Source organism: Micromonas pusilla (assembly GCF_000151265.4).
Source record: "Micromonas pusilla CCMP1545 genomic scaffold MICPUCscaffold_4, whole genome shotgun sequence".
Classification (NCBI taxonomy): Eukaryota; Viridiplantae; Chlorophyta; class Mamiellophyceae; order Mamiellales; family Mamiellaceae; genus Micromonas; species Micromonas pusilla.
This window is the reverse complement of record NW_003315885.1, coordinates 275,965-299,010: the sequence shown is the minus strand read 5'-3', so window position 1 is coordinate 299,010 and position 23,046 is coordinate 275,965. Positions and strand designations below refer to the sequence as shown.

The 23,046-nt window shown below is 68.6% G+C and overlaps 12 protein-coding genes across 12 annotated transcripts; 7 read left to right on the top strand and 5 right to left on the bottom strand.

Annotated features, from left to right (window-relative positions):
• Positions 1–66: 66 nt before the first annotated feature.
• MICPUCDRAFT_57023 (uncharacterized protein) lies at positions 67–1,454 on the top strand (the record flags this gene model as incomplete). The annotated part of the gene is made up of 3 exons (XM_003057959.1): positions 67–555; positions 719–1,084; positions 1,266–1,454. The coding sequence occupies 3 exons, from the start codon at positions 67–69 to the stop codon at positions 1,452–1,454; spliced, it is 1,044 nt and encodes a 347-aa protein (XP_003058005.1).
• A 493-nt stretch (positions 1,455–1,947) lies between these two features.
• Positions 1,948–4,870, top strand: MICPUCDRAFT_46956 (uncharacterized protein; the record flags this gene model as incomplete). Its single annotated transcript, XM_003057958.1, has 2 exons — positions 1,948–2,357; positions 2,665–4,870. 2 exons carry the CDS (start codon positions 1,948–1,950, stop codon positions 4,679–4,681), a joined length of 2,427 nt encoding a protein of 808 aa, XP_003058004.1. The 3' UTR covers positions 4,682–4,870.
• Positions 4,745–6,939, bottom strand: MICPUCDRAFT_70902 (seryl-tRNA synthetase). The gene is made up of 4 exons (XM_003057591.1): positions 6,416–6,939; positions 5,841–6,231; positions 5,223–5,645; positions 4,745–5,014 (listed from the first exon to the last, which is right to left on the bottom strand). The coding sequence occupies exons 1-4, from the start codon at positions 6,634–6,636 to the stop codon at positions 4,919–4,921; spliced, it is 1,131 nt and encodes a 376-aa protein (XP_003057637.1). The 5' UTR covers positions 6,637–6,939; the 3' UTR covers positions 4,745–4,918.
• Positions 6,940–7,407: 468 nt separating this feature from the next.
• On the top strand, positions 7,408–7,671 carry MICPUCDRAFT_16529 (uncharacterized protein; the record flags this gene model as incomplete). Its single annotated transcript, XM_003057957.1, has 1 exon — positions 7,408–7,671. One exon carries the CDS (start codon positions 7,408–7,410, stop codon positions 7,669–7,671), a length of 264 nt encoding a protein of 87 aa, XP_003058003.1.
• An 80-nt stretch (positions 7,672–7,751) lies between these two features.
• On the top strand, positions 7,752–8,585 carry MICPUCDRAFT_39185 (flavoprotein family enzyme; the record flags this gene model as incomplete). Its single annotated transcript, XM_003057956.1, has 1 exon — positions 7,752–8,585. The coding sequence occupies one exon, from the start codon at positions 7,752–7,754 to the stop codon at positions 8,583–8,585; it is 834 nt and encodes a 277-aa protein (XP_003058002.1).
• An 800-nt stretch (positions 8,586–9,385) lies between these two features.
• On the top strand, positions 9,386–10,216 carry MICPUCDRAFT_7116 (uncharacterized protein; the record flags this gene model as incomplete). Its single annotated transcript, XM_003057955.1, has 2 exons — positions 9,386–9,688; positions 9,803–10,216. Coding segments are annotated over 2 exons (717 nt in total), but the record flags the coding sequence as incomplete, so codon positions are not given.
• A 221-nt stretch (positions 10,217–10,437) lies between these two features.
• MICPUCDRAFT_57017 (glycosyltransferase family 22 protein) lies at positions 10,438–12,423 on the bottom strand (the record flags this gene model as incomplete). The annotated part of the gene is made up of 1 exon (XM_003057590.1): positions 10,438–12,423. One exon carries the CDS (start codon positions 12,421–12,423, stop codon positions 10,438–10,440), a length of 1,986 nt encoding a protein of 661 aa, XP_003057636.1.
• A 131-nt stretch (positions 12,424–12,554) lies between these two features.
• On the bottom strand, positions 12,555–13,745 carry MICPUCDRAFT_67138 (uncharacterized protein). The gene is made up of 2 exons (XM_003057589.1): positions 13,366–13,745; positions 12,555–13,202 (listed from the first exon to the last, which is right to left on the bottom strand). The coding sequence occupies exons 1-2, from the start codon at positions 13,446–13,448 to the stop codon at positions 12,680–12,682; spliced, it is 606 nt and encodes a 201-aa protein (XP_003057635.1). The 5' UTR covers positions 13,449–13,745; the 3' UTR covers positions 12,555–12,679.
• A 200-nt stretch (positions 13,746–13,945) lies between these two features.
• MICPUCDRAFT_46953 (uncharacterized protein) lies at positions 13,946–17,163 on the bottom strand (the record flags this gene model as incomplete). The annotated part of the gene is made up of 3 exons (XM_003057588.1): positions 13,946–15,670; positions 15,878–16,911; positions 17,073–17,163. 3 exons carry the CDS (start codon positions 17,161–17,163, stop codon positions 13,946–13,948), a joined length of 2,850 nt encoding a protein of 949 aa, XP_003057634.1.
• Positions 17,164–17,609: 446 nt separating this feature from the next.
• MICPUCDRAFT_67136 (uncharacterized protein) lies at positions 17,610–18,749 on the top strand (the record flags this gene model as incomplete). Its single annotated transcript, XM_003057954.1, has 3 exons — positions 17,610–17,984; positions 18,089–18,299; positions 18,492–18,749. The coding sequence occupies 3 exons, from the start codon at positions 17,610–17,612 to the stop codon at positions 18,746–18,748; spliced, it is 843 nt and encodes a 280-aa protein (XP_003058000.1). The 3' UTR covers position 18,749.
• A 35-nt stretch (positions 18,750–18,784) lies between these two features.
• MICPUCDRAFT_16049 (uncharacterized protein) lies at positions 18,785–20,109 on the bottom strand (the record flags this gene model as incomplete). Its single annotated transcript, XM_003057587.1, has 2 exons — positions 18,785–19,140; positions 19,239–20,109. The coding sequence occupies 2 exons, from the start codon at positions 20,107–20,109 to the stop codon at positions 18,785–18,787; spliced, it is 1,227 nt and encodes a 408-aa protein (XP_003057633.1).
• A 308-nt stretch (positions 20,110–20,417) lies between these two features.
• On the top strand, positions 20,418–22,878 carry MICPUCDRAFT_57012 (uncharacterized protein; the record flags this gene model as incomplete). Its single annotated transcript, XM_003057953.1, has 2 exons — positions 20,418–21,542; positions 21,619–22,878. 2 exons carry the CDS (start codon positions 20,418–20,420, stop codon positions 22,876–22,878), a joined length of 2,385 nt encoding a protein of 794 aa, XP_003057999.1.
• Between the last annotated feature and the right edge of the window lie 168 nt (positions 22,879–23,046).

Here is a 23,046-nt window from a genome sequence, read left to right as displayed (position 1 = left end):
ACCCGCGACCGCTGCCGCGCCGGACGCATACCCGCACGCAACCGCAGCGCACGTCGCACCATCGAAATGGCCGCCATGATCTCCACCAGCTCCTTCGCCGGCGCGCGCGTCGCGCCCGCCAAGCCCGTCGCCGCGGTGCGTCGTCGCGCCGATCGATCGATCGGGGTCACATCGATCGATTCGCGCGATAGGATCGAATCGAACCCCCCCCGCCCGCCCCCGCTTCTCGGTAACACTCGCGCGGACGACGCCTCGCGCTCGGGTTTCGGTCGCGCCGCGACTCGAGCGTCGCGCGCGTCGCCCCGCGAGTGCCTCGCATCGCCTCGGCGGACGCCGCCGACGCGCGGCGTCTCGCGCGACGCGCCGCGGCGCCGCGGCGGGTCGCCGCGCCGCGGCGTCGACCGCGAACCGATCGTCCGAGCTGGCGCGGTTTTATTGGCACCGACGCGCGCGCTCGTCTCCAGCCCCCGTCGCGCGCGCTCCGCGCTGACGTATCGCCTCTCTCCCTTCCCTTCCTCCCTCGCGTCGCAGCGCCGCGCCGCCGCCGTCTGCAAGGTGCGTCGATCGCGACGCGCGCGCTCGATACCCCGGGGACGCCTCCGCCGTGATCGGATAGACCCGACTCGGGTGACATCCATTCCTCTCCCGTGTTTTTTCCTCCCCCGAAACGTGGAAACGGAATCTCACCAGTCGCCGTCGTCGTCCCGGTTCCGTCCAGGTCACCGCCTCCGGCGAGAACAAGACCGCGAAACTCGCCGCCGCGACCGCGGCCTCCATCGCGCTCGCCATCTCCGCCGCCGACGCCGCGCTCGCGGCGTCCTCCGCCGCGCCGCTCTCCGCGGCAGATCTCTACGGCAAGGTCGAGCCAGAGCGCAAAAAAGAAAACCGCTTCGACGGCACGGAAACCGCGGCCCTGAAAGCGCGCATGGCCGCGGGCAAAGGCTCGGCGCCCGCGGTCAAGGCCGCGTCCAAGTCCGCGGCGCCGGCGCCCGCCGCGAAGAAGGCGCCGGCGGCCGCGGCCGCGAAGAAGAGCAACAAGAAGTCGGACGCCGACGCGTCGTCCTCGGGCGCGTCCCATACACTGGTCCCCACACGACCCACCCCTCGGTTTCAATCCCGACACACCTCGACGCCTTTCAACTCCGCTTCTGACGCCTTTCAACTCCACCCCGACGTTCGCTCGTATTGAACGGCCCTCAGGCGCGCTCGCCGCGGTGGTCGCCATCGGCGCGCTCGCCGCCGCCGCCGCGTCGCGCGGGCCGAAGGAGGCGTCCGGCGGGTCGTCGTCCAGCGGCGGCGCGAAATCCGCGAGCAAGAGCGACGCCGCGGGCAACGCGAAGGACGCGCAGCAGTGGATCGACGCGTGGAAGGGATCCGACGCGGATTTGAGCACGCCGGAGGGTCGCGCGGCGGACGCGCAGGCTTGGATCGACAACTGGAAGAAGAGCAAGTGAGCGGCGACAGAACAGAACAGAACCAACGGCGAAAGACGGCCGCGTGCTCGCGCGTAATAATACTTAACACAAAGCGTGATTGGTACGCGCGCGCTCGTAAGGTATTACCCCGTCTCCTCGATGAATTACAATAACGAGACGACCTCTCCTCTCCGCCCGTCCAGCGCGTCCGTCCGTCCGTCCGTCCGTCCGTCGTCGCCACCGCCTCGGACGCGTGCGGCGCGCACGCGGCGCCGTGCCTGAACATCAACGACGTACCGCAGACGGGTTTCACCCTGTGCGTCTCCTTCGCGTCGTCGTGCGCGCCGAGGTAGAACACGGTGTCGCCGCCGTGAAGGGTGCCGTCGTTGATTCCCGGAATGACGACGCCGCCGCCGTCGCCGCCACTTGATTAAAAAAAAAAATGTGTGCACCCCAATGTGTGCACCCCAATCGCGCAAATCGTGGCACTGTTGCATTGTCTGGCGCGCGCACCTCGGACGCGACGCGCCAGATGCCGAAGGTATCGCGGAAGGACACGGGCGACGCGACGCACACGCGCGAGCGCGGCGACGCCAAGCAGACGCGCGCGTCCGTCGCCACGCCCGACGAGAGCGCGAGGGCAGATCTGCCCCGCCGCCTCCACAAGGTCCGCGTCGATGGGGGACCCGAACGACCCCCGCGCCCCTCCTCGCCGGACTCGCCCCTCTGCTTCGAGCCTCGAGAGGACCCCCATGTCGACGCGCTCGCGCGCGCCCTGTGCGCCCTCGTCAAGGAGGAAGGGAAGGCTTATGAGGGGTTGGATCAAGCTGTGCGCGAGCGGCTCTCCATGATCAGGGAGGGAAAGCCAACGCCGCCGATGAACGATGCCGCGGACGAGCTGAGCAGGAAAGGGGCAAATGCTGCGGAATGGACACCTCCAATGTGTCAACTCCGACCCGGGCGCTTCCTTGCGCCAGGAGAACGGCGCGCGCGAGGTGGACGTCTCGTCCTGGCAGAGGCAGTCCGACGCGTTGATGGTTAATTCGGCGGACGCGATGGAGCGGTTGGCGCCCACCTCGTGGAGGCACATGGCTCGTAAGCACGACGAGCCATGCTTTACGCAGCAAGTCTCCATGATGTTCTCAGCGTACGTGAACTTCATTTCCCTTCCCTTCTCCGGCGAGCGCGATGACCTTCCTCTCCCCCCTCTCGCGTACTCGACGCTGACGGCGCTTTTCCTCTTTCGCAGGACGGTGCACGGCGTCACCGCCGAGACGGCGGAGGACGCGCGTCCGCCGCCGCCACGGACCATCAACGCCGTGCCCGGGCACACCACCCGAGCTGATGAGCCTGAGCTCCTCAAGCCCGACGGGTCGCTGGCTGTACCCAAGCGGTACAACTTCCTCATCAACGCGTTCGCGCCCGCGACGTACGGCGTCGCGATCCGCGAAAACGAACACGTCGACGTGCTTCGCGTTCGCGGCGCGGACAACGTCCGCGGCGCCGTCCGCTACTTCGAGCTCAACGACGTGGACCTGGTGGCTTTTCCACCCCACTTCTACGTCGCGCTCGGCTTCGACCCGGTTCTGGCGCAGGCGGTCCCGGAGAGTTCTGCCACCCCGTGGGGTGGTCACCTCGCGGTGAGGAAAGGGCTGCTCCCGTTCTTCGTGTACTTTGACCTGCATCCGGGCTCGACCCTGTGTGGGCCGAACTCGAGGTTCTGGGACGCCGTGCGCATCTACGCCTCTCTCCTCGCGTGCGCCAACTTCGAGCGGGCCATCGCTCGAAGGCCGCCCATCGACATGTGCGACAGCCTTTTCTGTCTGCACAATGTGGACCCGGCGGCGGCGGGACGACGCGTCACGGTCGACGGCGACGGCGCGGAGTGGACGGTGCCGTGCGTTCGGGGAGGGCGAACCACGAAGGAGAAGTGGCGGCGGCTGCAGGAGGAGGCGGAGAACGGCACGATCAGCGACGAAGACGCGGAGGAGCTCACGTACCTGCTCGCGTGCGGCCACCTCGGTGGTCAGATGACCCGCGAGAAGTGGCGGCAGCTCTTGGCGGATGAGGAGGCGGGGACTATCGGGATGAAAGACAGGGACTACCTCGCGTACCTGCGCGAGTGCGCGGCACGGGGAGGGCGAACCACGAAGGAGAAGTGGCGGCGGCTGCAGGAGGAGGCGGAGAACGGCACGATCAGCGACGAAGACGCGGAGGAGCTCACGTACCTGCGCGCGTGCGGCCACCTCGGTGGTCAGATGACCCGCGAGAAGTGGCGGCGGCTGCAGGAGGAGGCGGAGAACGGCACGATCAGCGACGAAGACGCGGAGGAGCTCACGTACCTGCTCGCGTGCGGCCACCTCGGTGGTCAGATGACCCGCGAGAAGTGGCGGCGGCTGCAGGAGGAGGCGGAGAACGGCACGATCAGCGACGAAGACGCGGAGGAGCTCACGTACCTGCGCGCGTGCGCGGCACGGGGAGGTGCGACTACCGGCGCGGAGTACAAGCCGCTCTCTGAGGCGGACACGCTGACGGAGCCCGACCGTGCCAAGCTGGAGCGCCAGCGGGACGCGCGCAGCCGCGGCGGGAAGGCTAAGGCCGCGGAGTACAAGCGGCTCTCTGAGGCGGACACGCTGACGGAGCCCGACCGTGCCAAGCTGGAGCGCCAGCGGGCGCAAAACGTCGCGCGCGGGAAGAAAGGCGGGAAGGCTAATGCCGCGGAGTACAAGCGGCTCTCTGAGGCGGACACGCTGACGGAGCCCGACCGTGCCAAGCTGGAGCGCCAGCGGGACGCGCGCAGCCGCGGCGGGAAGAAAGGCGGGAAGGCTAAGGCCGCGGAGGACAAGCGGCTCTCTGAGGCGGACACGCTGACGGAGCCCGACCGTGCCAAGCTGGAGCGCCTGGAGCGCCAGCGGGCGCAAAACGTCGCGCACGGGAAGAAAAGTGCGGAGAAACGTTGGGGGGCTGTGACGACGTTGAATGACGAGCTCGAAGCGATCCTGACGGAGAATCGGGGGAGGTGGATGACACTCAAGGAGGTTTACGACCGCATGGAGGAACGCGGGTTCGTGAACCTCACGGCATTCAAGAATTTCCGAGATTCGAAGTGCGTCAGAAAGTACAAGGAGAAATCGAAATCTTCCCTCATCTGGGAACATCGAACCGGTACTCCCCACCGCCCTACGGTATTCCGTTTGTCCGACAACGCGACTACTGCGGGAGCGGGACAGACGTGCATCGATCTCTGCGACAGCGACAGCGAATAAATGAGATGAAGAAAAACTGACGACAGCGAAACGAGTACGAACACGACGTGTACGTGGACGCGATGACGCGATGACGCGATCTGAATTCTGAATAAAATGAGCAACAGTACGGAAGAACACATAGGGCTAGGGCTAGCCCTAGCCCTACATAGAGTATGATGTAACGAATGAACGCGATGACGCGATCTGAATAAAATAACCTCCGCGACGCCATCCATCGCGTCGCCCCATCCCGGGCTACTTCTTCGCGGCGACGTCTTCCGGCGTGAGCACCTTCAGCCCCCCCATGAACGGCTGCAGCGGCTCCGGGACGCGCACGCTCCCGTCCTCCTCCTGAGGGTCGAGGGTCCATCGTTCAAAGCGACGTCGGGGTGGAATTCATAGGCGTCAGAAGCGGAGCTGAAAGGCGTCGAGGTGTGTCGGGATTGAAAGCGAGGGGTGATGGGCGGAGAGAAGCATACGCCGGGAAGAAAAGTCCTCGAGCAACGGCGTGCACCGCGCCGACGCGGTCGTACGGGGACCAGTGCGACATGGAACGCGCCTGAAAGTTCTCCAAGATGGTGATGATCATCCTCGGCACCGCGCACGCCGTCGCGTTCAACGTGTGACAGTGCGTCAACGGCTGCTTCTTCCCGTCCACCGGATTCGGGCGGTACTTGATGTTCAGCCGCCGCGCTTGGTAGTCCGTGCAGTTGCTCGCGCTGGAGATCTCTCCGTAGCGCTCGAGCGCGGGCATCCACGCCTCGATGTCAAACTTGCGGTACGCCGGCGCTCCGAGGTCCTCGCTGGACATGTCCAACACCTTGAAGTGGAACCCGAGCTCGTCGTACATCTCCTCCTCGATCGCGATGAGCTCGTCGTGGATCGCGTCGCTCTGCTCCGGGGTGGAGACGACGAACATCTCCACCTTGGAGAACTGGTGCAGGCGGTACATCCCTCGCGTCGCCGCGCCGGCGGCGCCAGCCTCGGGGTCGTTCCATACGAGCGAACGTCGGGGTGGAGTTGAAAGGCGTCAGAAGCGGAGTTGAAAGGCGTCGAGGTGTGTCGGGATTGAAACCGAGGGGTGGGCGGAGAGATGCGCCGGGAAGTAAAGTCCTCAAGGATCGGCGTTCACCACGCCGACGATGTCGTATGGGGACCAGTGTGAGATAGAACGCACCTCGGTTCGGAAACAGTGCGAGAACGCCGCCATCTTGATCGGGAGCTGCTTCTCCTCGAGCGCCTCGTCCATGTACACGCCGCCGAGCAGGATCTCCGCGGTGCCCGCGAGGCACAGCTCGCTGTCCTGTATCGAGTACACCTGCGTGTTCTCCGCCCTGGGTTGGAACCCGCACTTTTCCATCGTGGACTGTCGCACCAAATCCGGGACGACCATCGGCTTGAACCCCTTCGCGACGACCTTCTGCATCGCCCAGTTGATCAGCGCGAGCTCGAGCATCGCGCCCGCGCCGGTGAGGTACACGAACCGCGACCCGCACACCTTCCCGCCGGTCTCGAAGTCGAACATCCCGAGCCGTTCGCCGACGTCAACGTGGTTCGCGACGGCGAAGCTGAGGGTCGTTCCATACGAGCGAATGTCGGGGTGGAGTTCAAAGGCGTCAGGTGGAGTTCAAAGGCGTCGAGGGCGGGGATTGAACGCGAGGGATGGGCGGAGAGACGCGCCGGGCAAAGTCCTTAAGGAATGACGTTCACCACGCGAACGGGGTCGTATGGGGACCAGTGTATAGAACGCACCTGAAGTCGCGCTTCGCGCCCACCTCTCTCCGGAGCGCCGCAACCTCTTCCCCGCCGATCGGCACGTCCGGGTGCGTGTCGTTCGGGATCTTCTGCCCCTCGATCTGCATCGTCGTCTCGAGCGCGCCGAGCTCCTGCTCCAACCCCGCGAGCTCGTCCTTCAGCGCCTTGCCTTCCTCGATGAGCGCGTCGCGCTTCTCCTTGTCCATCTTGCCCTTCATGCTCTTCGCGTTTACGTTTCTTCGCTCGCGGAGCTCGTCCACCGTGCCCTTGAGGGTCTGGTACGCCTCGTACGCGGCGACGACCGCGGAGACGTCGACGCTCGCGGCGCGGTTGTTCGCGTTCGTCTGCGTCGCCTCCGCGTTGTCGCGGATCTTCTTGAAGTCGATCGCCGCGCGCCACGCGAGCGGCGGGGAGGACGTCGACTCGGAGGATGATGTCGCGGGCGCGGAAGACGCGTTTGAGGACGCGGACGCCGTCTCCGGCTCCTTCACCGCGCGCGCGCGCGGCGCGGCGACGAACGCGCGGCCGCGGCCGCCGCGGACGAGGCTCGCGGACGCGGACGAGCCGCGGCGCGAGGAGGAGAAGAGTCGTCGCGTCGCGCGCGCGCACGCGGCGGCGCCCGCGGGGAGGAGAGCGAGCGGAGCCATCGATCGCGCGCGGACGCGCCGCTCGTCCGAGGGATAACGCGACGCGACGCGCGCGGCCGGCGGGCGCGCGGCGCGGGCGCGGACGCGGGCGAGCGGCGAGCGGACGCGGCGGCGCGGGAGCGAGCGGACGCGGCGGCGCGGACGCGGTCGCGGAGGGCGGGTCGTGCGGCGTGCCGCGCGGAGTGCGCGACCGTCGCCGGCGGACGACGCGACGCGAGCGATGCGCCCGCCGGGACGACAGCGACACGTGGACGAACGCCCGCGGCGAAAGTCAGAGCGTCGTCGTCAGCCTCAAGACCCGCGACCGCCGCGCGCGCGGCCCTCAGTCTCTCGTCGCGCGGGATGCACCCTCCGCTGACGCTCGAGAACCACCCGCTGTGTAAAGACGTCGTCATCGCGCTCAAGCGGTGCCACAGAGACAACCCGTGGGCGCGCGCGTGGGGCGCGTGCAACGAGCAGAAGTGGGCGCTGGACGATTGCCTGAAGAAGCAGAAGCTCTTCAAGTTCCGCGCGAACCACGCCAAGGCGAAGGCGCAGCAGGACCGACTCCGCAGGCGCGTGGAGAAGTACGGGCACGCGACGACGAACGGGCAGTTCAAGGGGTGAGGCGAGGCGAGGGGAGGGGAGGCGAGCGGCGGGGGAGCGGAGCGCGCGCGCGCGGAAGGTCGAGGTCGAGGTCGAGGTCGATGGCGAGCGACGGCGAGGGCGAGGGAAGGGCGATGCGGTCGAACGGATGGACGACGCGGAGCGAGGAGAGGAGCAAGAGAGAGATCGAGGCGGGGGAGGGCGACGGCGCGGCGGCGGCGCCGACGCGGAACGTCCTCGTCGCGTTCACCGGGTCCGTCGCGTCGATCAAGGCGGTCGAGATGGTGACGAAGCTCAGGGCGAAAGGGTTCGCGGTCAAGGCGTGCTACACCTCGAGCGCGGCGCGTTTTTTCGACGCCGCGGATCTTCCGCTCGACCCCGCCGACGTGCACGGCGACGACGACGAGTGGCGTCGATGGAGCGGCAAAGGCGACCCGGTGCTCCACGTGGAGTTACGGCGGTGGGCGGACGTCTTCCTCGTCGCGCCGTTGAGCGCGAACACGCTCGCGAAGATGGCGAACGGCTTGAGCGACAACCTCGTCGCGTGCGTGTTTCGATGTTGGGACTTCACGGATGAGCGCAAACGCGTGATCGTCGCGCCGGCGATGAACACGTGGATGTACGAGTCGCCGTTCACGACGAAGCACCTCAACACGCTCGCGGCGTTGTGTAACATGCGCCCGCCGGAGGGGCGGTATCGGAACCCCGCGATCGAGATTCTGGAGCCGATCGAGAAGACGCTCGCGTGCGGCGAGGTGGGCGACGGCGCGATGCAAGAGGTGGACGACGTCGTAGACGCGGTGGATCGAGCGCTTCTGCGGATGCACCTCCGAGGGGAGGGCATGGACACGCCGTTCGGGTTGGGCGGGGTGGATAAGATGGTGAACGGGCCGCCGCCGCCGGAGTACGCGTACCCGATGAACAAAGGGCGGTGACGGCGGCGCCCCGGTAGAAGACAATCATTAAAATTCTTTACTCCGCGAGTAGCGCACACGAACAGAAGTTGACCCGATCAGTCGTCGAGTCTTCCGAGGGTCTTCCATTCCCGTCGGCGTCGTCGTCGCGCGTCTCTCGCGTCGAGGCAGCCGTCATGGCCGCGTCCTCGAGCGCCGCGGACTCGATCGCGGCGAAGATCGAGGAGGTTTCGCTCGCGGAGGGCATCCGTCGCAGCCGAAGCGACGCGGAGGGGCGGCGACCGCAACCGTCGGATCCCACTCCGCAACTGGGGACGCCGCTGTTGACGCCCGGCGCGCGGACGCCGCCGCCGCCGTCGAACGCGCCGAAACCGTCCGCGCCGGAGTTGGACCCCTTCTTCTTCACGTCGCACGCGGCGCCGCAGCGTCCGGCGCCGCCGCCGGCGGCGCCGCCTCCGGCGCCGGCGCCGGCGCCGACGCCGACGCCGACGCCGGCGACGCGCGACTCCCCGCATCCGCCCGCGGCGCGGACGGCGCCGTCCGTCGGCGAGATGAAGAAGGCGCTCCGCGACGCGGGCGTGGACGTCTCCAACGTCTTCGAGCGCGACGAGCTCGTGGCGAAGTACGAGGCGACGATGGCGGCGCGCGGGTCCGTGCCGGCCGCCGCGCCTCCCGCCCCCGTGGCGCCTCCTCCCGTCGCGTCGACGTCGACTTCGACGTCGACTTCAACTCCGCCGCCGCCGCCGCCGCCGCAGCCGCCGGACGCCGCCGCGTCCCATCGCGCGCCGGGCGCGGCGAACACGCCCGAGCGCGACGACATCGTAAACAAAGTGGAAGCGTGGGTGAAGAGAGAGATGTCCAGGAACGACCCGTCGCACGACTGGTGGCACGTCCACAGGGTCAGGGTGTTGGCGTTGACGCTCGCGAGAGAGGAAGGGGTCACCGAGGACGTCGCGTTGGAGATCGTCGAAGTCGCCGCGTTGCTTCACGACGTGAGGGACTACAAGTACAGCGGGTCCGAAAACGCCGGCGCCCTGGCCGTTAGATCGTGGCTTCAAGCGAACTCGATGCGATACTCGCTGTGGGAGGACGTGAACTGGTACGTCGACGCGATCGTGCTGATCGTCGCTCGCGTCGGCTTCAAAAACGAACTCAAGAGCGAATCAGCCGGCGCCGGCGACGGCGCGGCGCCGCTCTCGGAGAAGCGCAAGAAAGAGCTCGCGGACGCCGAGTGGGAGGAGAAGCACGGCGCGTACGCCAGAAGCGCGAGCCTGCGCGTGTTGTGCGGCTGCGTGCAAGACGCGGACCGGTTAGACGCGATGGGCGCGATCGGCATCGCTCGGACGTTTTCCTACGGCGGCGCGCGCGGGTCGCCGATGCACGACCCGGGGATTTCGCCGCGCGAGGGCGACGACCTGACGCGCGAGAGGTACGTCGCGGACGCCGCGCACGGCGGCCAGGGGGGCTCTTCGAAAGGGTTTAAAGCCGGGGCGGGAGCTGGCGCGCGCGTCAACACGACGATCAATCACTTCCACGAGAAGCTCTTGAAGCTCGCGGGGATGATGAAGACGGCGAGCGGGTACCGAAGGGCGATGGTGCGGCACGACACGATGACGCGGTTCCTGGAGGATTTCGAGTTCGAGTGGAACGGTATCTTGTGACGCGACGACGCGCGCGACCGCGCGCCGTACCTTGACTACTAGCTAGAGTCTGGCATAGCATCTAATGCGACAACCGTGCGCGCTAGGACTACTGTGCGCGTACCTTGGTACAGAAGTACTTTCGTACTTTCGTACGAAGGTACTGTACTAAAGTACTTGTACTACGCAGCCCTTCCGGCCAAATATGACGTCCTCGAGCACGTGCTTTCGTACTACCTGCGGCGCCACACGCGATAGGTCCCGAAGACGTTGTAGCGCGCGGAAAAGTAAGGGACGTAAAACGCGCGCGTCGCCGCCGGCGACTTCGCGGCGTCCAGGAACGCGTATTCCCTCCACAGCTCCCACGGATCCTCGGCGCCCTCCTCGGCACCCTCCTCGGCACCCTCCTCGCGCTCGCGTCGTCGCGCGATCGGGTCCGTGGAGACGTCCACGAGAAAGTCGCACGCGCCGCCGTTAACCCCGCCTTGGACTCTCGACGCCGCGTCGTACTCGTTCCTGTCGTTGAGCCCCGGCGGCTCGTGCGCGGGGCCGCCGTGCGCTCGCGCGAACGGCACCGGGAGCGCGCCGTCGAACCCGCTCGGGAGGAACCTGAGCTCGTGCGCGCGCGACGGGAGGTGGAACGACGACGGGAACCGATGCCACTCGCCTGCGACGCAGACGCCGACTTTTTCTCCCGCGGCGCGCGACGTTCCGTTCGTCGCGACTCGCGGAAGCTCCGCGTAGGCGCGCATCGGCGCGCCGTACGCGACCCTCAGCGCGACGACCCGCGCGACCCCCGCCGCGGCGACGAAAATCACGATCGCGAGCGTCGCGCCATCGCGCGCGAGCGCTTCGAATCGCAAAAGCCCGCGCCCGCGCCCGCGCCCGCGCCCGCCGCGCGCCAACGCGAACGCGAACGCGAACGCTCGCCTCGCGGCGTATCCGGCGACGTCCCCGACGCAGCACGCCGCCGTCGCCGCGCCGACCAGCAGCGGCGCGTGCGCCACGTACATGAACCGCTCCTCCTTGTGCGGCAGCGCGGAGAAGAACGCGAGCGCGATGGGGAACGGCGCGTACGCCCTCGTCAAGATCTTGACCCTCGCTCGCGTCGTCGCCGTCGCCGTCGCCGACGCGCCGCGTCCTCCGACGATCGCCGCGGCGAGCGCGCACGCGGGCGTGACGAGCGACAGCGGCGCCGCAACAGAGAACGCGTTGACGAGCGTTCGCGCGTAGTACCACCACGGCTCCGTGCCGTACAGCTCCGCGCCGTTACCGCCGCCGGTGAAGACGTTGTACCGCACGATGTTCATGACGCTCCACGTCGGTTTGCCGTAAAAGGTGGAGTCCGCCGCGCGAGACGCCGTCGCGACCATCGCCGCCGGCGCGACGGCGGCGACGAACGTCTTGGCGAATCCAATCTCGCGCCACGCGACGAGGCCGAACGACAGCGCCGCGACGCCCGCGAACGGCCAGCCGAGCGTCACCGCGAGCGAGCACGCGACGCACGCGCGTCCGTGCGCGCCGTCGAGCGCGGACGCGGCCGCGAACGCGACGCACGCGCCCGCGAACGACGACGGCAGAAACGCGGTCGACGCGACGAACGGCCCGGCGGAGAAGGCGAGGAGCGCGGCGAGAACGCGCGCGATCCGCGCGTCCGTTTCGCCTCCCGCGACCGCGGCGCGACGCGTCGCCGCGCACAGGTGCGCGTCGACGAGCGCGGACGCGAGGCCGAGGACGACGCGCGTGGCGTAGAAGACGAAGACGCGGCGGTGATCGACATCCCCGAGAATGGCGGCGAACGGCGTCGCGACGACGCGATGCGCGCCCAGGTAGAGGGCCGATCGCAGCGCGTATCGCGGCGAGTGCTCCCACGTCTGCAGCCCGGCGCCGTAGAGGAGGTAGTGCAGCGGCTCCCAAAAGTTGAACGTCTCGTCGCAGTCGTGCACGAGGTTGAAGAGCGCGCTCGCGACGCGCGCGAGCGCGAGGACCGCGAAGACGCGGAGGAAGAACGTCCGCGAGGAGGCGGACGACGACGACGACGACGACGACGACGACGCGCGCTTCGACTTTGGTCGACGCGCGGGAGGAGGAGGAGGAGGCGGCGGGGGGTTCCCTCCGCGGCGGCGCGTCGGCGTCGGCGTCGGCGACGGCGACGGCGATCGCGCGCGCGCGCCCGCGCCCGCGCGGCTCGACCGCCTGACGACGGTCGCGGGTGCCATGTCGCGCGCGCGTCGCAATGCAACGAGCGACGACGCACATCAGATTATTTCGCGACGACTGATAGAGCGTCGCGAACGGGAATGAACGAATCATCGTCGAGGAGGAGGCGCGGGCGACGGAAGCATCTCTAAAAGAATCGTTATTCATCTCAAAAGAAAGTCGTCGACGCGACGCGACGCGACGCGACGATATCGCGATCCAAGGCCTCCCCTCGGGGCTATCTATCCCGCCCTCCTCCTCGGCTCTGTAGATAGATCACTTGTCCTTCTTGCAATCGCGTCGCACGTACGGCTCGTCCTCCTCGTCATCCTCCAACCCCAACAGATTCAACACCCCGCCGATGACGTCGTCCTCGTCATCCTCCTCCTCCTCGAGCGTCTTCTTCTTCGGCTTCGGCTTCGGCTTCGGCTCCTCCTTCTTCTTCTTCCTTCGGCCTTTGTTCCCCACCGCGCCGCCCGCGACCACCTCGCCCGTGCCTCGCACCGACGCGTCCTCCTCCTCGATCTCTTCCCCTTCCTCGTCCTCCGCCGGTCCCAGCAGCTCCTCCGCGATCGCGTCGGTGACGGACTTGACGTTCCGCGCCATCTCCGCGGCGTAGTAGTTCGCGGAGTTTGCGAGCCACGTCAGCGTGTCGTCGTTCGGGTTGCCGGCGTAGTTGGAGGAGTATCCGGCGGCGCCGCCGTCGTCGTCGGATTCGCCCGTGAGCCAGCCCCAGATGGAGTCGTCGCGACGCGGCGGGGGCGCGTTGCGGTAGTAGTCGCCGCCGCCTGAACCGCCGCTGCGAGAGGAGGGAGGGAGGGATGGATGGATGCGCGCGGGGGGAGGGGGTGGACGGTCAGATGCGTTCAGCGCGCGGCGCGATCGAGGGGCGGGGTCTGTCTGGTCGATCGGATCGGTCGTCGCCGTCGGTCGATCTCCGACAAAAAAGGTGGCGCCGATACCATGGAGGGTTTCCCGCTGAGGACAGGACGGCGGAGGAAATCCCGGCCGCGGAGGGCGCCCGGAGACGCGGGTTCGAGGTCATCGCGCGCACCTGAAGGATCCACCGCCGCCGCCGCCCATCCCACCCGACCCGCCGCCGTACCCCCCGCCGCTCCGTCCGCCGTCGTCGCCGCCGAACCCCCCGCCCCCGCCCATCCCGCCACCGACCCCGCGTTGTTTACGCGATATCTGCAGCAAGTCCTCGACCGCGGACTCCATGTGTCCGCCCTTCGCCTCGAGCGCGTCGCGGATCGTCACCGTGTCGAGCTCGGGGAACATGCTCTTGAGCGTGTCGAGCGCCTCCATGAAGGAGACGGACATCGTGCCACCTCCGGTCCTGCGCGCCCGGAGTGACGACCGCGCCGGGTTTTTTCCTCGCGTCGTCGCTCGCCAGCGCAGCGGCGACCGATCAAACGCGCGAGCGCGCGCGTTCGACTTCGCCGGTCAAGCGAGCGAGCCTCGGGGACGAGAATCGGTCGAGAAGAGGGCGAAGTATTTTTTGATGAGTCTCGCGTGCTAAAGAGAGGTCGTCTTACTCGATCAATACGCCCGCGCGACAGCCTCCTCGTACGCGTCGTCCATCAACAGCGCGCCGGCGACCGTATCCTCGTCCTCCCTCGCGCCCGCGCCGAACTCCGCGGCGAGAACGCGGCCCGTCGCGTCCTCGCACGCGCCGTCGAGCTCCCTCGCGACGTCGCGTACCAATCCGTTCAACAGACGCTCCGCCACCTCCTCGTTCACGTCCACGGGGGTAAACTCCGGGGACACGACCTCGATTTCGCCGCCCGGACCCGTAACGCCTCCCGCCGCGGCGTTATCACTCATCGCCTGCCACTTCACGTACTGGTTGCGCGCCTCCCACACGCGCGCGACGAAATCTTCATCCGCGGCGGCATCGATCGTCTCCACCGCCGCCTCCGCGAGCGACCTGGACACCAGCTCCGCGGCGCGCTCCGCCGCGGTCGCGAACTCGCTCTCGAGCGCCCTCGCGCCCGCCTCCGCGTCGTACCGCAGCGACGCGAGTTCGTCGTCGCCGTCGCCGGCGGCGGGCGCGGGATGCGTCGGCGAGAAGAGCCCCCACCGCGCGCGCATCTCGACTTCGCTCGCCTCGGCGCGACGCAGCGCCTCCAACGCGCGGGTAACGTCGAGAGACGATCCGAAGGACGTCGTCGACGCGTCGACGTCCCTAGCGAAGCGGCCTCCGGCGTCCGAGAACGCCGCGGACGCGCGCGTCGACGCGCCGGAGCCGTCGCGCCGCGCGCCGCCCGGGGCGCGCGACGACGTCGGACCGCCGCCGCCGCCGCCGCCGTCGTCGTCCGCGATGCGCTGAAGCCGCAGGTGCGCGACGATCTCGTCCAGCTGCCGCCGCATCGCCGCGATCTCGTCCTTCGGGTCGCCGCCGTCAATTGGCCGCGCGTTCGCCGCGGACGACGCGGACTTGGCGCGCGGCGGCGGCGGCGCTTTCGTCTTCGCCGGCGGTCGGTACGTCGTCGCCGCCGCCGCGCCGTCGCCGTCGTTCGCGCCGAACCGCTTCGACAGCCTCGTCACCTCCGCGTCGAGCATCCGCAGCGTCGCGTCGTTGATCGTCTCTTCGAACGCTGACGTGGGTGTAATACCGACGTGGCGCGCGCTGATTGGCCGGTCGCGCCCCCCGCGCGGCGGCTTCTTCTCCTTCGACGGCGGCGTCTTCCACCGCGGCGGGTCCAGCGCCTTGATCCGACCGTCCTTGTTCAGCTTGGGCTTATTCAGCCTCGGCTGACGGAGCTTCGACGGACGCGGTCGCGCGCGTTTATGGTGCGCGGTCGCGGACGCGGCAGACTTGGGGCGCGCCGCCGCCGCCGGCGGCGGCGCCCAGACGCCGACGTCCGCGCAGCTGTCGTTCCACTCTGGTTTTTTCCTCCCTCGCGCCTCGTCTCGCATCGCCCGGCGCGCCGCCTGCGCCGCGCGCTTCGCGGCGACTTCCTGCTCCCTCCTCGCCATGCGCTCCAGGAACGTCGGCCCTTTCGGCTTCACCGGCGTGTGCCCGAAAGCGCTGATCTTACGCAGGCCGGACGGTCCGTCGAGGACGACGTCGGAGAGAAATTTCGCCGCGGCTTCGCGCAGCGTGCTCGGCGAATCCACCCTCGTCGGCTTCGCCGGCGGCGTCGCGCCCGCGCCCGCGCCGCGCCCCTCGCGACTCTTACGCATCGCGCTCTCCCCACTCGTGCGCAAGATCTCGACGTCGCGCGCCGCCGCCGCGGCCTTCTTCCTCGCCGCCAACACTCTCTTCTCTTGCTCCGCCGCGCGCTGCGCCTGCACGTGGAGCGTCTCCTCCAGCGCCTTCAAAGCGACGAACGTCGGGGTGGAGTTGAAAGGCGTCAGGGGTGGAGTTGAAAGGCGTCGAGGCGCGTCGGGTATTGAAACCGAGGGATGATGGGCGGAGAGAAACGCCGGGAGAGAAAGTCCTTAAGGAATCGCGTTCACCACGCGAACGCGGTCGGATGGGGACCAGTGTGAGAAAGAACGCGCCTTGTTCTTCTCCGTCAAAATCTTCTGCTTCTTCAGCGCCCTGTCCAGCGCGCGCTGCTTCTCCGCGAGCGTCACCGGGTCGTCGTCCACAAGGCGCGCCGCGCGCCCGAAGTCTTCTCTCGCGAGCGCGGTCGCGCGCGCGATCCGTCGCGCCGCCTCGCCGACGCCCGCGCTCGTCTCTCTCGACACGCCCCTTTCGCCCGTTCTCTCCGGCGGCGGCGGGACGTCGCACGACTTTCGGAGCGCGTCCTGGACGACATCCGCGTCGACGCGGCCGTCGCCTCTCACGACCGGCTGTTCCCGCTGCTTCAGAGACCCGCCCGCGACGTACGCGCTCGGGCGGTTCATGAACCACGGCAGCGCGGCGCCTGAGGACGAGGACGCGCCGGGCCCCGCGAAGAGCGCGTCGTCGTCGATGGATTCGACGACGGGCGAGACGCGCGTTCCGCCGTGCATCTCCATGGACGCGGCGACGCCGCGCGCCCTGGCCGCCTCCGCGGGCGCGAGGACGTGATGATGCGTGGCGTTCGGCAGCGCCGCGTCCGCGGGCGGCGCGGGCGGCGGCGGCGGCGGCGGCGCTGGGGACGGCGCGTTGCGCTCCATGAACGCCTCGGCTTTCGTCTTTTTCGGCGCGGGCCCAGGTTTGAAGATGAGCGGCACGTACGACGGCACGAGCTTCGCGTCCGTCGCCGCCGCGATCGTCTTCTCCGTCCTCGCGCGCGACGACGCCTTCCCCGCGCGTCCCGGGCGCGCGTCGCCGCCGCCGCCGAGCGACCGCGACGCGGTCTTCGCTCTCGAGATCTTCCCGCCGACGCGGACGTACTTGTCCGGGTCGTACCCGGGCGGGCGGCTCGAAGGCGCCATGCCGCTCGCGCGCGTCGCGTCCGCGGCCTGCAGCGCGTGGGATATCGGCGCCGCGCGCGCGACGCGGATGAGGCCCGCGTGCTTGGCTTCTTTGAGGCGTCCGCGGATCCATTTCGCGAAGTCCACGGGCGGGCCTGCGGCGAGGGAGAGGGCGGGGCGGGCGCGCGAGAGGGAGGTCGGGTTCAGATTCAGAATCGCGCCGCGTCGCGCCGGGGGCGACCAGCCACACATCGCGGCCGCGCGTTTGAACGGCGACGGAGGGCGACGACGCGCGCGTTTGGACGAGGCATCGCACCCGTCCGGTCGTTCTTCAGCGACTCGTACTCGTCCTCGAGCTGACGGAGGAGCCGAGGGTCGATCTCGACCGCGGCGGTCGCGGGCGCCATCGTGCGCGCGCTCGAGTGCGGAGAGAGGCGTCGACGTCGGTCGCTCGTCGCGTCGTTCAAAAGCAACAACGGTCACCGGAAACGACTCGCACGCGCGTACGTGTACTTCTCACTAATTGCCCATAGGAAAATACTCCCACCGACGGGTCGGACATTTCGCGCGATCCGCACATCAACAAAACAGTAATGCGTCGCCGAGACGGCATCATACCACGACGCGCGCTGTCGCTCGCGCGGCGCCGCGATGTCGTGGCGAGACACGCTCTTCGTGTGGCGCGGCGACTACACGTACCGCGACGACCCCGTCCCCGGCGACCGCCCGTCGAGCAGCGTTTACGAGGGGACCTGGGTCGGCGTGAGCGCCTCGGACGCGACGCGCGCGGCGCAGCCCCCGGACGCGGACTTCGCGAAGCGCACCGCGCCGAAGTTCAAGGTGCGACGACGCGATGGAGGACGACGCGCGACGCCCCCGCCCCGCCGCGCCGCGCCGCGCCCGCCTCCTCCTCGCGTCGCCTCGCCTCGCGTCGTCCTCCGTCCTCCGACGCGCGCGCTTCCTCTTCCTCACGCGTAGTCGTCGCCTCGTCGCCGCAGGTGTGGGGCGTGCGGCACGACCCGCCGTCCATCGCGGACGCGCTTCGGTTCCACGATGTTCACCACGAGCCGAGCGTCGTGATCGGGAAGGGGTGGCAGCTCGACGACGGCGACCGCGGCGAGATGCGATGGCACGACGACGCCGTGCACGTCGTGCGCGTCCACGGCGACTCGTGCGCGGCGATAGGGAAGAACGCGTTCGGGAGGTTCGTCGCCGCGGGGTACCTCAGGTGCGTTCTATACAAAAGTTTTTCACCCATCGCTCGGTTTCAACATTTGATAGCGTCCCTTTTCAACTGACCGGAGAACTGTTTTTGTATGGAACGACCCTCAGCGGCTACGCGCGTCAGGTGTCGAAGGACGACGCGTTCGCGGGGTACGCGATGACGCGACGGAAACTGACGCTCGCGAGGCGTTATCTCGCCGACGACGACGCGCGCGCGCGGACGTGGCGCGTCGAGGACGTGATGGCGTGCGTGTCGGACGCGGAGCGCAGGGCCAAGGCGGACGCGAGGGCGGCGAGCCACAAGCCGTGGATGACGGAGGCGCGTTCTATACACTGGTTCCCATACGACCCCGTCGCCGTGGTGAACGCCGATCCTTAAGGACTTTTGCCGTGTTCTCTCTCCGCCCAGGGTCCCCCGCTTTCAATCCCGACACACCTCGACGCCTTTCAACTCCAACTGACGCCTTTCAACTCCACCCCGATATCATCGCTCGTACGGAACGGCCCGGAGGCGCTGAGCGCGAAGAAGATGACCGCGGCGGCGTCGGAGCGACTGCTGAGGGAGGCGGGCGCGTCGAGGGACGGAGCGGGGCGCGTGATCTCGGCGCCGATGAACGCGCTGACGCCGGGGAAGAGGAAGATCGTCGAGCGCGAGGCGGAGACGCGCGTGGGGTACGTCCGCAAGAGTCGATTCGGGGAGTGAGCGAGCGATCGATCGCCGCCGGGTACCGTCACAGGTGTAGTAATAAGTTAAGGTTACGTTTATAACATCCGTTGCTGTCGACGCGGCTCCTCTCGTCGTCGTCACTCGTACGCCTCGAGAAGCGCCTTGAGCCTCGCCGCGGCCACCTCGAGCGTCTTCGGGGGCACCGCCGCGAAACACAGCCTGAAACACCCCGGGGTCTTACACTTGCAGTCCCTCCCCGGCGTCATCACGAGCTTACACCGCGGATCCTCCGTCGCCGCCGTCCACAGCCTGCGCTCCTCCTCCCACGTCGGCGCCTTCAACCACCCGCTCAGATCGATCCACACGAACATCCCCGCGATCGCGTGAACGACCGGCACGTTAAACGCCTTCAGCGCGTCCGTTAACACCTTGTGCGACTCCGCCAGCGCCACCGCGTTGTGCGCGATGAACGTGTCCACCCACTCCTCGTCCTCTGAGGGCGATTCCATGATCGGTCAGTTGAAAGGGGGAGCGATCAAACGTTGAAACCGCGCGGTGGGTGAAAAACAAAACGCGAGTCACAGAACACACCTAACATCTCCGCGACGGCGTGTTGCATCGGCCCGGGGACGGCGCAAAAGTATCCGACGTTGTCCATCGCGCGCAACACGCCCTCGTTCCTCGTGCGCAGCACCCCGATCCTGTACCCGCTCGCGCAGAAGTCTTTGCTCATGCCGTAGACGTGGTGCAGGTACGTCTTGCACTTCGCGGAGGGCACGGCGAGGCATCCGGACTTTTCCAGGTTTAACGCGGAGAAAAAGGCAAACTTTTTATCCGGCCGCGTCTTCCGATCAAAGTTGAACACCGAGCTCGCGTAGACCTCGTCCACGACGCAGTGCAGGTCGTGCGTCAGCGCCCACGTGATCCTCTCCGCGAGGTCCGCTTGCGTGTACACGACCCCCAACGGGTTCGACGGGTTCGTGATCAGCAGCGCCCTGATTCTCACGCCCTTCGCCTCCGCCGCCTCGGCGGCGTCGGCGAGCTGCGACGGCGTCGGCAACGACGCCGCGTCGTCGCCGTGCACCGCGATCGCGCGCACGCCGTTCCTCACCCTCAGGTCGTTATCGAACGCGGGGTAGTACGGCGCGGGGATCAGCACGCCGTCTCCCTCGGACGCGATGGCCATGAACAAGTTGTCGATGACGGCGCCCGCGCCCGCGCTGACGCACAGCTGTTCGGGGCTGACGTCGCCGCCGAACATGCGCGTCTCGTGCTTCGCGATCGCGACGCGAAGGCGCTCGCTGCCGCGCATGTTATCGTACCCGCACGCGCTGTCTGGGAGCGGCGCGTCCACGAACGACTGCCGGAGGCGATACTGCACGGGCTCGATCGTGAGGTGGTTCTGCGCGACCGCGAGGTTGATATATCCGCGCGGGTTGGCGTCGGCGTCGTGTGGATCCATCATCGCGTCGAAGAAGGCGCGCATGTACGAGAACGGCGGCTTCGTCGCGATCGCGCCGCGGATCGAGAGGTCGTGCTCCTTCGCGAGCGCCTTCATCGCGGAGGCGTCGTCCTCGTCGCTGTTCATCGGGACCGCCATCTCGGTGGGTGGGGACGAGCGGACGCGCGGAGGCGCGCGTTGTTAACTGCGAGCCAGATCTGCCGATCTCACTTCTGTTCACGAAACCCTCACGCTCACTGCTCTCGTCCCGCCAGCTGTCGTCATCGTCCCTCGCGCGCCGCACGGCTCCGCGCGGCGCGCGCGGCGCGATGGGCGTTCACGCGCTGCGATGGGACGAGTCCGTGGTCGTGAACGGCGACGGGCGCGTGCGCGTCGTCGCGTGGTCGCGCGGCGGAGGCGGCGGCGGAGGCGAGGGCGACGGGGAGAAGGACGGCGGGAGGGTGCCGAAATTCCGCGACGACGACGACGGCGCGGCCGACGACGGCGCGCGTCTCGTCCGCGGGTACGCGCCGCGTTACGAGCTGCCCGCGCGCGGCGAACGCGGCGGCGACGCGCTCACGCTCGTGTGCCGCGGGCACGTGGACGGCCTCGCGTGGGAGGACGTCCATCGCGCGCTCGCGGACGCGATGTCGTCGTCGTCGTCGTCGTCGTCGTCGCTCGCGTCCGCGCTCGCGTCGACGCCGAACGCGGGCGGGGCGTTCTTCATGTTAGCCAGGGACGACGCCACGGGCGTCGTCGCCGCGAGGACGGACGCACTCGGAAGAGAGCCGCTCATGACGCGTCGTTTCGGGGACGACGACGACGACGACGACGACGACGACGAAGTCCTTAAGGAACGGCGTTCACCACGCGAACGCGGTCGTATGGGAACCAGTCACGACGACGACGACGACGGATGGATCTTCGCGAACGCGCCCGGCGGCGACTGGCCGTCGTCCTCGCGCGACGGATGGTCGTCGCACCACCCGCGGCACGTCGCGCGCGTCGAACGCGGTGGTCGCGGCGGAAACGCGCTCTCACTCGCGCCGACCGCCGCGGTGGACGACGGCGGCGATCTGATCCCGCTGCTTCCGCCGCCGCTCGAGCCGCCGCCGCGCTTCGCCGTCGCCGTCGCCGACGAAACCGCCGCCTCCGGCTCCGACCCGGACGACGCCGGGATGGCCGCCGCGGCCGCGCGCCTCGCGAGCGGCCTCCTCGCCGCGGTCGCCGACGCCGCGGAGCGCTCGCGCGTCACCGCCGAGCACCCCATGGGCGTCCTCTACAGCGGCGGCGTCGACTCCACCGCGCTCCTCGCGTGCTGCGTCAGATTACGCGTTCCGGTGGTCGCGTGCGTCGCGTGCTGGGCCCCGACCGGCGGCACCGCGGAGGCGTCCGACGTCGCGCCCGCGCGAATCGGCGCGGCCGCGCTCGGGGTAAAGTTGATCGAGCGCGAGGTGCGCTCCATCGCGGACGTCATCGCGGCGTTGCGCGCGTTGACCCCCGCGGTGACGAGTTTGGACGTCGTCAAAGGCGCGTTCTATGTCACACTGGTCCCCATACGACCGCGTCGGCGTGGTGAACGCCGATCCTCAAGGACTTTTCCCGGCGTGTCTCTCCGCCTACCCCTCGCTTTCAATCCCCGGCCTCGACGCCTTTCAACTCCGTCTGACGCCTTTGAACTCCACCCCGACATGCGCTCGTATAAAACGACCCAAAGCCGGCGTCGCGTTGACGACGTACTTCGCGTGCGACGCCGCGCGAAGCGCGAACTGCGCGGGCGTCCTCGCCGGCGGCGGCAGTGAGGAGCTCCTCGCCGGGTACGCGCGACACGCGCAGCGGCCGACGCGCGACATCGACGAGATGTCCGCGTCCGGGTTGCGGTCGCTGCATCGGAGGGATTTACAACGCGATCACGCGGTGTGTGTATCGCACGGGCTGTCCGGGCACGCGCCGTTCTTGTCCGCGTACGTCGCGCCGCACGCCGCGCTCGAGATCCCGTCGAGGCTGAAGCTTCTTCCCGGCGGCGCGGAGAAGCGCGTGCTGCGCGTCGCGCTGAGCAGAGCGCCGTTGTCGGTGCCCGCGGAGCTGTGGACGCGGAAAAAATGCGCGGCGCAGTACGGCAGCCGGTTCCACGTCGCGTTGCAAAAGGTGGCGCGGCGGTTGGGTCTCGGCGGCGGCAAGCTCGCGGAGGCGGTCGCGATGTGCGAGCACATCGGCGCGCGCGACTTGGAGCGCATCGCGGAGGAGGACGCCAGGGCAAACGCGCGGCCGTCGCACGCGCCGGTGGAGGCGCGACGGTTGACTTTTCATCTTCCGCCGCCGCCGCCGCCGACGCACGCGCTGATTTATTCCTCCGGGCACGGCAGCGCGACGTCGTTTCACACCGCGCTGCTGCAGCGCCGGCTGTGTTCGGTCATCGTGCCGTTTCGTATTCCAGACGACGACGACGACGACGCGGACGCGGACGCGCGCGGACGCCGCGAACGGATCCGCGGGCTGCGCGCCGCCGCCGCGGCGTTCTCGGAGGCGACCGGGATACCTTCGTGGTCGCGCGGCGTGCCCGCGTATACGCCCGCGACGACCGACCGGAAACGGTTCGACGAGGCCGCGATCGTGGCGTCGCTCGCGGCGGCGCTGAAGCAGCTGCGCGCGGCGTTCCCGGCGCTCCAGGGCGTCGTGGCCGGGCACTGCCACGACCTCCGATCGCTCTCCATCGCGGAGGCGGCGTGCGAACGCGTCGGCGTGCACTGCCTCGCGCCGTCGTGGGGACAGGCGCGTTCTATACACTAGTCTAGTCCGCATACGACCGCGTTCGCGTTGTGAACGCCGTTCCTTGAGGATTTTCCCCGGCGTCACTCTTCGCCCACCGTTCGCTTTCGATCCTCGCCCGCGACGCCGTTCAACTCCTACTGACGCCTTTCAACTCCACCCCGACGTCGCTTTGAACGATGGAACGAC